The sequence below is a fragment of the Elephantulus edwardii genome, unplaced genomic scaffold (genome assembly GCF_000299155.1).
Source record: "Elephantulus edwardii isolate Elephantulus edwardi_28Jun2011 unplaced genomic scaffold, EleEdw1.0 scaffold00114, whole genome shotgun sequence".
Lineage (NCBI taxonomy): Eukaryota > Metazoa > Chordata > Mammalia > Macroscelidea > Macroscelididae > Elephantulus > Elephantulus edwardii.
The window spans coordinates 668,439-679,988 of NW_006399864.1; the positions used below are offsets into that span (position 1 = coordinate 668,439).

The window sequence follows — 11,550 nt, forward strand, 5'->3', positions numbered from 1 at the left end:
AATAATTGGGATGGGAGTGTCAGAGACAGTGCGATTGGCACAGGACAGAGCGGAGTTTAGGGCTGTTGTACATAGGGTCGCTATGAGTCACAGGCGACTCGACAGCACATAACAACAACAACAACGAAAACATTATGTCTTTGATAACTATAGTTTTAATCTTGTAAAATTTTGAAGATTAATACAACATAATTTGACAATTGTTCGATAGTGCCAGTATTTTCAAAGACTGTTATTATTTGCAGTTCTTAAATAGCCTATTAGGAGATGAATGTGCAGTTGTTATATTAAGTATGGAGCAGAGGGTTAACACCAAAGCAAGGTAAAGCCCACTATGACAGGAACTGTAATTGTGAGATATAAGTAATAAAGAAGTGCTCCAGTTAAATGTCTTGAGAAGCACCTGAGAAATACTTGGTAATTTTCTTGATTGAAATGCACAAAGGCATATATCTGATATCTTGATTTACTTTGTGTTATGTAAATAAATATAATAGCTGTAAAGTAATCTCTGAAAAGACTATTTTTAACTGTGGCTTTTGGACATAAATAAATTATCCTCCATGATGACTTCTATTATGCCTTTCAGACTTATTTTAGTTAATATTAGATTTTATGTAATTACATATGTTTGTGTTTATTTATTAGATACCTGTATTCACATAAAATTGATTACAATAGAGTTAAATACATGGAAAGAAGGAACCATAATTTTTTGTGTTGACATCCAGTTATTATACTGATTCATACTCGTCAATTTTAAAGCAATCAGTGAGAGAGAGTACATTTCCTTTTTTTATAGTTGGTTGTTTTTATAGAGCAGAGACTCACAGAGAGCAAGCTGTGTAACTTGAATTAATACCTGTCCAATGAGTTCTATTCAGCAGTCTTTGACATTACTCTGAAAGAAAATGAATTTGACAAGATTTATGCCTCAATTTTTTTCAGACACGGGCCAAAAGAAGACCTTAGACAAGAAAGATGGGAGAAGAATGTCTTTTCAGAAGCCTAAAGGGACTATTGAGTATACCGTAAGTTATTTGCTTTTGAAAAGTCAGTTTATTTTTGTGATACTTTTTAAAGATTTTCTCTGTGTTTGCCATAGTCAAAGGTTATTTATTGATTTATATAAAAATTTGTACTTTATTTTTAATAATTTTCTTAATAAGAACTAAATTCCTATACAGTTAACATATTTTCCAGAAAAAGATATTAAGTATAATATGGAGGTAGTTACATGGAAAATTTAGTTGTTTATAATTTATCATTTTCTTGAAGTTTCTGTATAACTGATTTTCATTAGGTTAGGCTTTTAGGAAAATATTTACTTCTTAGAAATGTGGTTGATCTTCATTACATTTTTGATAGTGCTAATGATGATAAAAGTGGCAAATAAAAAACTGAGAAGATGAATTAACATTAATCATTCAGAGTATCTTTCTTGTATTTGCATTGATTTATAGCTGCCTTTTTAGCTCTGAAAATGGAACTTTTTATCTGACTGCTTTGTTCTTGAAATGACCCTCAAATCTCTCTGCAGTCAGCTTTTCAGATTTCTGGTTACCATGGGAAACTAAAGTGAGGAATAGACTGTAGTGTGTGGTATGCTCATTTCACTGAACATAACTTGTCATATCTTTAGATAATGTTTACATGTTTGAAGGCAGTTATATTAACTGAACTTAAATTTAAGATTTGAACTTGGCTAATAAATCATATTATTAAACTACAGTAGTATTAATATTATTAAACTATAGTAGTATTAAGGCAGCATAGCTTTATGCATAAATTTAAAAATATATTCTTGATTTGAAGTGTAGTCATTTTATTGAATCATTAATGTTTGACAAATTATGAAAACATTGAGTTATGCTTTATTTTCATATACTGATAAAGATTAGAAATTGTAGGAGTTAGAATTCAATTTACCATTGTTAGAAGAACCTCTTAAAGCATGTTAAAAACTTGAATACGATTGTGCTTTATCTGCATAATTTAGAATTTAATATAACTTCAAATATAGTAAAATATTAGGCTCTATAATTTGATGTCTGTTGGTGTTTACTAAATATAAATTTATTAGATGTAAGATCTATACACAGATATATCTGTACAGTTCATGTGGTTTTGAAAGAGATGTTTGCTGTTCTTTGCATGCAGTTCAACGTTTTATTAAACTGTGCTGTCCATACTGAGACTAGAAGAGAACCATATTTATCCTATTCTCCAAAAAAGGTGATCTGACATAGTATGGAAATTACTTAATAATATCGCTAATATTACATACAAGCAAAATCTTTCTGAAGATTATCCAAAATTGACTGTAACAGTACATTGACAAAGAACTGCCAGAAATACCAGCTGGGTTTAAAAGAGTCAGTGGCACTAGGGATATCATTGCCAATGTCGAATGAAACTAGGTTGAAAGCAGAGGGTACCAGAAGGTTGTAGATTTGTATTTTATTGACTATGCTAAGGCATTTGGCTATGTAGATCACAAAAAATTGTGACGAAGCTTGAGAAGAATGAGAATCCCATAACACTTGATTGTGTTCATATGAAACTTAAACCAGGAAGCGCTTGTCAAAACAGAGCAAGGAAACCCTGCATGGTTCAAAATCAAGAAAGGAATGTGTCAGAGATGTATCCTTTCTCCATACCTTTTCAGTCTATATGCTGAACAGATCATTTGGGAGGCTAGACTCTATGAAGAAGAATGTATTATCAAGATTGGAGGAAGACTCATCAACAACTTGTGTTATGCAGATGACACAGTCTTGCTTGCCAACAGTGAGGATGACCTGTTGCATTTGCTGCATAAGGTCAAGGACTAAAGTCTTCAAGGATTGCATCTCAACTTGAAGAAGACAGATTCTCACCACCAGGCCAATGACAGCATCATGATAGACAGAGAAAAATTTGAGGTTATTAACAATTTCATCTTGCTCAGGCCCACAGTCAAGAGGAGATTAACAGACAAGTTGCTTTGGGAAAGTCTATTGTCAGGGACCTCCCTAGATTGCTAATGAGCAACAGTGTCATTCTGGAGACTAAGGTGTGCCGGGTCCAAGCCATGGTCTTCTCAATTACTTGCATTTTATCTGAGAGCTGGATAATGAATAATGATGTCAGAAGAAGAATCGATGCCTTTCAGTTGTGATCCTGGAAAAGAGTATTAAACATACCATGGACTGCCAAGAGAATAAACAGGTGTGTGTTGGAGAGGGTGAAATCAGGTTGCTTCTTGGAGGCAAGAACTGTGAAACTCCATCTGACATATTTTGGGAATGCTGCCAGGAGGGGTCAGTCCTTGCAGAGGGATACTGTGCTTGGAATCCTGGAGGGTCAGTGCAGGAGAGGAAGACCCTGAATGAGATGTATTAACTCTGTGAATGTGACAGTGAGATTTGGCTCAGGATAGGGCAGAGTTCAGAGCTGTTGTTCATAGGGTTGCTTTGAGTCGTAGTAGACTTGACGGCATATCATGACAACATATCTACTGATGTTAACTTTGAATTAAGGACTGTTAACGTTCGTTATTTTGTGTTGACCTGAATGTAGCTTGTGATGCTGCACTCTGTCACATTATTTAAAATACAAGTAGGGTAAGCAGTGATGGATAGGTTTTGGCAGAGCTTCCTTCCACACTAAGATAGGTAAGGAAGAAGGACCTGATCATCTGATTCTCAAAATGTTCTGAAAAGCAGCTGGACATTGTCTAACACAGTCTAAGAAAATGAACTTACAAGGTTTTTAAGACACTAAAAATGTGACCTGTAAATTGTTTTCTCAAAGCAGAGTTTGTCTTAGTGGTGTGGGTGAAGGGAAGCTTCAGTGATGTTCATTTGCTCATGTGGTATGGCTCAAATTGAGAAGAAATGGCATCAGGCTTCCGTTAACAGAGGGAATGTGGAATGTTTAAAGTATGAATCCAAGAAATTAGAAATTGTCAAAAGTGAAACGGAATTTTTTAAAAGCTTAGGCATTGGTTTTTTGAAATGGTATGATAGTATTGAACATTTTGAGTGAAGCAGTCAGTTGCTCATCTATGCCAGTGGTGACAGGTAAAAAAGAAATAATCATATTGATCATGCAAAAGAATGTTTCAAGATCTATAGTACAGTTCTTGGCGTGAAAAGATGATATTCATACACCTGTAAGAACAGAAGTAGAATTGATACCTTTGAATTGTGGAGTAAGAGAAGAGTACTGAATATCCTATGGACTGTTAAAAGAACAAGCAAATCTGTGGAACAGATTTGCAAAAAGTGCAAGTAGGGTGCTTCACGGAGGCAAGGATGGGGAAATTTCATATCACATATTTTGTGCATGTTATCAAGAGGGACCAGTCCTTTGAAAAAGACATCATGCTTGGAAAGCTAGAGGGCCAGAGAAAAGGTGGAAAATTTTCAACAACATAGGTTTACATATGGACTGTAACAGTGGGCTTGAGCATATCAGAGATGATGAAGGTGGTGCAGGATAAGGCAGGTTGTTTGTGTGCCATTGATGCCTCCTCTGGTCCTTGGTCATTAACATTGAATGCATACAGTCTGTTCATGTGGTAGTCTTTAAATTCAGGTGGGATAGGCCAGGGAGCTCTGGTGACCTAGTGGCAAGAAGCTGGGCTGCAATACCTACCAAAGGCATGCAGTTTAAAGTCCCCAGCTGCTCCGTGGGAGTTAGATGGCCAGTCTCCTCCCATGCAGTTAACTGCCTCTGGAAACCCGCCGGAGGGTCAGCAGTGGGTTGGATCAGACTCTATGATACACCACCACAACAGCATAATCAAAGAAGTCAATATTAATTTTCAGGAACCAGACAGATTGCCAAATGACATCAGGGACACCATACATTAAAAAAGCAGAAATTCTTTAAAAGGAAAAGACCAAAGTGGATGCCACAAAAGACTCCGAAACCTGTTCTTGATAGTACGCTAGCTAAAATGAATGGAAGAAATGATGGAGAAAAGGACCTAAACTTAAGATTTAAACAAAATTCCAGAAGGAGATGCTGTCCTTGTCAAATGGTGTGCACTCAAACTTCTTCAGCCACTCTAAGACAGACTTTACACAGTCGTCCTAACTACCCTCAGAGCAGTTAAGGTCATAAGTAACCCCCAGTAGCACCACCTTTCCTAGGTCAAACATGCCCCTCTCATAGAGCAGACCTCCTACACCTCTCAAATGGTGGGCCCCACTATTTTTTGCCTCACTCAAATCCCAAGCCCTACGTAGCTCTTCATATTGTTACTAATCGCTACCCCCACTATTCTTCACCTCACTCAGATCCCAACCCCTGGGTAGCTCTTCATATTGACATTAATCATTCCCTGCCTTTTTTTATTTCTTCCTTCACAGGATAAAAGAAATCACCAGCTTCAACCAGCTGCTGTGACATCCACATTCTCCCCTGGCTGCTGGTCCTGAGCCAGCCCAGTCCAGCCTCTGAGCCCCAGATCTTCACCTCTGTTCAGCAGGAAGTAACTAAGAAAAATACCTTGCCGTTTTTCTCACTAAAGAGGCTGGGATGTCAATCCCAGACCATGGTCAAAGGGAGACTGAAGGATTCAAAGAATATCAACAGGTTAAAAGGAGTGAAGAGCCTCGCCCATCTGACTAAACTACCATGGAGTGCCCCTCCCTACCCTCCCTAGAAGACCACCTACCAGGCTAAACCACAATGGGATGTCCCTCTATCACCTCCCTAAAAACCCGTACTATAAAAACCTGCCTTAATTAATATTAGGACATGGTTTTCCTCTGGTCGGTCTGTCTCTCTAGGCCAAGGAATCCTGCCCGGGAACCCTCTTAATAAAGCTTCTTTAGCTTAAAAAAAATTAAAATAAATAAAATAAAGAGATTCCAGAAGACAAAAGCAAAATATTATAACACAACAAAAAGAAAGAACACATAGCACTTTTTAAGCTGGAAGAACTGGAAAACAAAAGTATTCATGTCTTACCTTACAGTATTGAAAGATTCTACCTGGCCAGCTGACTGGAAAAGATCTATATCAGTCCCCATTCCCAAAAAAGGTGATCCAACTGAATGTAGAAATTACCACACAATGTCCCTAATATCACACAAAAGCAAAATCTTGTTGAAAAATTATCCAGACACAGTTAGAAAAGTTCATCAACAGAAAATGGCTAGATGTTTAAAGGTGGATTTAGAAGAGGCCATGGCATCAGGAATATCATTGCTGTTATAAGATGAATCTTGACCGAAAAGCAAGGAATATCAGAGGAATGCCTATTTGTGCTTTTATTGATTATGGAAAACCATTTGATTATGTGGATCATAACAAGTTGTAGATAACATTGAGACGAATGAAAACCCCAGGGCACTTAATTGTGTTCATGTGAAACCTTTATCTAGACCAGGAGACTGTTGTCTTAACAGAACATGGTTTAAAATCAGGATGAGTGTTGTACATCAGGGCTATATCCTTTCTCTTTACCTGTTCAATCTGTTTGCACAGCATATCATTTGAGAAGCTGGAATCTTTGAAGAAGAATGAGGCATTCGAATCAGGAAGACTAAACCACCACCTGCGGTATGCAGATCAGACAGTATTGCTTGCTGAAAGTGAGGAGGACCTGAGGCATTTACTGCAGAAGGACAAAGACTGTAACTTTTACTATATTGCAACATGAAGGACCAGTAGGTATTATCATGACAGATGAAGAAAAGATTGAAGTGGTTAAAGGTTACATCTTAAGAGGATCCACAGTCAACATGCTTGGTAACAGCAGTCCAGAAATTAAAAAAAAAAAAAACAAACAACAGGTTGTTAGGAAAGTCTGTGCTCCAGGACCTCTCCAAGATACCAAAGAGTAACTCTGTTAGCTTAAAAACTTATATGCACCTGATTCAAGCCATGATCATTTCATTTACTTCCTATGCATCTGAGAGCTGGACATTGACTCAAGATGACAATAGAAGAATAGATGCCTTTGAGTTATGGGGTTGGAGATCCCATGAAAAGAACACTTATGTCTTGGAGAAGGTGCAGCCAGGGTGCTTCTTAGAGGGGAGGATATTGGTACTCTTTCTCACATACTTTACGCATGTTGGTAGGTGAGACTAGTCCCAGCAGAAGAACATCATGCTTGGAATGATGGAGGGTAAGCAAAAGAGAAGAAGACCTTCAATAAAATGAATTAACACAGTGCCTAGGGCAGTGAGTTCAAGGATAGGAGGGATGGTGAGATTGACTTCTCTTCATGTCAGCTTTTGATATGGCTGCTGTGAGTCATGGTTGACAACAGCATGGCACTTAACAACAACCTAAGTAAAATACTGGATAATGTGGAAAGCATCAAAAGAAGATGAAACAAGTACAAAAGAAAGTAATTAATGCCTTTTGGGTGGTGGTTGTTGTTACATGACATCAAGTTAGAACTAGATGACCCTCCAGCAAGTTTTCAGAGACAGTAAAGTGTGCAGTAGTAAACCACACAAGAGTACAAGGGTAAAGGAATGCAACTATTCCACTAATAGGAATATACCCCAAGGAAATTAGATTTGAGACCCAAACAGAGGTTTGTACACCAAAGTTCTTAGAAGTGTTATTCACCAAATGTCCAGCCATGCCAAATGGACTGAGAAATTGTGGTACATTGACACAATGGAGTACTATGCAGCACTCAGGAGCGTTATTTAAAAAACAAACAAACCAGACACAACACAACAACTACATAATTTGGCGAAAGACTGGAGATCATTATGCTGGGTCAAAATAGAAAGATAACTAGTAAACTGTATATGGAGATCCTAGAGTGGAGGTAAGGGGTGGGAGCAGAGGAGTGAGTGTGGGCAGGGGCAAAATCACAGAGTTGTACAATTTGGTGGGGAAACATGGGAGTAAAAGAAATGGCAGAGTTCTACTGGGGACCTGAAAAGATTGAGTAACAGTGGGCATAGTTCAATGATGATTTATTTTATAAAACACAATGTATGGGAATGATTGTGTGAAACATTAAAAAAAAAAGAAATCGTGTGGTACCTTAAAAAAATTTTTTTTTAAAAACTAAATAAATAAGTCCCTGACAAGACTCAGAAACATCCTGCCTTCAAAAAGTTTTCAGTCTTAAGTGGGAGGATATAGAAAGTTCTGGAATTAAATAACACAATACTCTTCCTTTGCATTTTGAACTCTTATTACTATCAAACTCAAATAAATGCCTTAGCTCTTTCATTAAATTCATCCCTCAACCCTCACAATCTGGTTTCCCCTTTCATTACTTAACATGGCTTTACCAAGCTTCTCTTTGGACCATGTGCCTTTGGGGTTGCAGCACAGCTTCTTACCACTAGACCAGCAGAGCAGAAATATGTAAATAGGATATATAGAATGCTAATGTGAGATTGATTAGTTTTGCCATCCATCCTTCTTTTTTGTTAGGAGAACAAAGAGGTTTGTTCTGGAGAGTGTTAGATTGTCTTGGAGGCAACGATTTTGAATCTTTGTATGACATACATTTGAAAGCATGTTGCCAGGAGGGACCAATCCTTGGAAAAGGACATCATGTTTGGAAAGTTGGAGGGACAGCACAAAACAGAAAGACTTTGAATGAGATGGATTGCCACAGAAACAAGGGTATTGGGGGGAGGTGTGTCAGAGACCATGACATTGGCTCAGGATAGAGCAGGCTTCATGGCAGTTGTGCATAGGGTTGCTATGAGTTGCAATTGACTCAACAGTACATAACAATAATAACAGAATACAAAAGTTGGAAACAGAAAAATTGGTAGCTGGAAAACGGGACTTTGTTGACAGATTAATTCATTGCAAATACCTTTTTCCAAAACAAAGATGACTGTACACATTCACTTGTCTAATGGAAAACACAGGAATCAAGCTTTCACACTTTTCCTAATGTATCTATCTTTCTGGCTGTACTGAGAGTTTAAGAGAAATCTTCATTTTGAGATTTTCTAGAATAGAGGCTGTAGTGGCCTGCACAGAAATGAGTTCCACTGCCAGGCGGAAGACAGGGTTGGAATCTTCCAGCTGCTCCAAGGGAGGAGGATGTCGGGGATTTACTGCCTCCAAAAACCCCCTGGAGTGTCAGCTGTGTGTCATTTCCAACTTGGTGGCAACTGAAAACAGCAGTTGTACTTAGCTGAAATAAAATTTGTGTGTTTCTTGAGGCTGTGTATATTTTGAACCTTTTAAAGCAATGTTCTTTTCTTTGAAACAGGTTGAATCCAGGGATTCTTTGAACAGTATAGCCTTGAAGTTTGATACAACGCCCAATGAACTTGTGCAGTTAAATAAGTTATTCTCTCGAGCAGTTGTTACTGGACAGGTACACATTTTTTAACTACATATAAAATATAAATTTTAAGTTGCAAGGCAAAGTGTCTGTTAAAATATTGTTAATAATGTAAAATACTAGGGATGCATTATTCAATTAATTCCTCAAAGAGATTATATTGATTATGTAAGAGAAAAATGAACTCATTTACATTTATATGCATTTCCTTCTTAATAAATATACCAATATATAATTGTGAATTGTAGTTTAATTATATTTTTAAATATTGAAACTAATAATGTTCTTGTGGGAAGGGATAGGTTGAAATAAAACGTAATCTTTTATAGATTACTCTTCCCTTTCAGACCTTTAATTTTCTTTTCCAGAAGCAACTGATTACCAGTTTGAGTCCTGTTTCAGAAATATTCTAGAATTTTTTAAAAACTTAATTCATTTATTGGACAATAAATTTATTATTTAAGCACAGTTCTCATTTTTTTTCAAACATGTGGATAGTATTGCATTGTTGATCTGAGTTTATTAGTCAAGTTGCAAACTGAAACAATTTCCTTTTCAGTTGTAAACATTATTGTAGTGAATACTTTTACATGTGGTTTTTTTTATATAAGCAGGCATTTCTGTATGATGAAGTTCTTGAAGTACAGTTGCTGTGTCAAAGAAAATTTATATTAATTTTCAAATCTTATATCAAATTATTCTTTAAGAGGATCCCAAGTAGTAGGAGAATTGATATTCCTTTACTCAGTCATCTATATTAAAATGTCTATATATGTTTGTGATTGATTTAAAAATATCTTTTTTATTTTATTAGATTTATAATAATAACTATACTTTTAATATCAAAGTATTTTTTTATATTTATTGCCTAAAGTCAAAAGGTATAGAATACAATCTAATTACTAATATATGGAGCTCTGATGTCCTAGTGGTGAGAAGCTGCACTGTAGTCCCAAAGACACAAGGTTTGAATCCACCAGAGGCTCCACAGGAGAAGGATGGGCAGTGGACTGCAGTAACCATTTACTGCTTCTGAAAACCAACTGGAAAATCAGCTATGGGTCAGTTCCGACTCAATGGCAAACAATAACTAACATTTTTATTTTATCAACTCTTTTTGTGGTTGCTTCCTTACAGGTTTTATATGTTCCTGACCCCGAATATGTTTCCAGTGTTGAAAGCTCCCCATCTCTAAGCCCCATAAGTCCTCTATCGCCAACATCATCAGAGGCTGAATTTGATAAGACCACTGTAAGTGTCTTTGTCTTTTTGAAGACATTTCAAAATATATATATGATCATTTTCATTTTACTTTGACTATATACTGAAATATTTTTTTAGTTGTAATTATAAAGAGATTATTAAACACTTTTATAATGTAAAAATTTCATTTGGTAAAACATTCTATCAGGCATTTAATTATCCCATTATGAGGTCCATGTCCAATTTGATTTTACCGCACATTCTGTGAAATTTTTGTAAGAATTCAGTTGGTGTTTGACAAACTGCCTTTAAAAATTTAATCGTTGTTTTAGTCATTCTTCAAAGGATTAACATAGTGAATTTATCGGAATGCGTAGTCTATATAAGTTACATTTTATTTAATTTTTTTTTTCTTGTTGTGTAGCATTAATTGGATCCAACTGGCACAGGAGGAGATTGCCCCTCCTTTTCCAGCATAGCATCTGGTAGATTCGAACCGCATGACTTCAGGATTCCAAGTACAGCTTCTTGCCACTAGGCCACTAGAGCTCCCTTTATAAGTTACATTTTACAAATTAATTTTATGGAATGATTTCTAATGACTTAAAGATTATGAGTACACATATAAAAAGCTGACAGACATATAGTCATTTCCTAACAGAGTACCTCAAACAGAGCCACTTGACCAACATTTTTTTTTTCTGTCTCTCACATTGAATCCTTCCAGCCTCTTTCTAGATTTGGGTGGTGATTGGCAGTCGCTGACATTCTTTGGTTTGTAATGTTGGCACTCTGATCTCTGCCCCTAATTTTATATGGCCTGCTTCCATTATGTCTAGACCCTCCACTCTTTTATAAGAATCGCAGTTAAAAAGTACAGACTTGGTGACAGAATGCCACTAAAGAGCAAACAATAGAATTTTATGCATTTAATGATTTATTCATAGCACACACCTTTTTTAAAAAATTTAGTTTGTTTATTTTTCATTTCAATGAACATCTACAGAGATTTTGGAATTCCATTCATTCATTGTTGCACCCTTCTCCCCGCACAAACCCCTCCC

The 11,550-nt window shown here is 36.5% G+C and overlaps 1 protein-coding gene across 3 annotated transcripts in view; it reads left to right on the forward strand.

The window, feature by feature from the left end:
• The window catches only part of OXR1 (oxidation resistance 1), a 325,904-nt gene that overhangs the window by 250,098 nt on the left and 64,256 nt on the right, over positions 1–11,550 (forward strand). For all 3 annotated transcript variants that reach the window (XM_006892321.1, XM_006892323.1, XM_006892322.1), the window contains 3 exons: positions 949–1,031; positions 9,209–9,316; positions 10,421–10,534. In XM_006892321.1, coding sequence (XP_006892383.1) covers positions 949–1,031; positions 9,209–9,316; positions 10,421–10,534 — 305 coding nt within the window. The remainder of the gene's footprint in view (positions 1–948; positions 1,032–9,208; positions 9,317–10,420; positions 10,535–11,550) is intronic.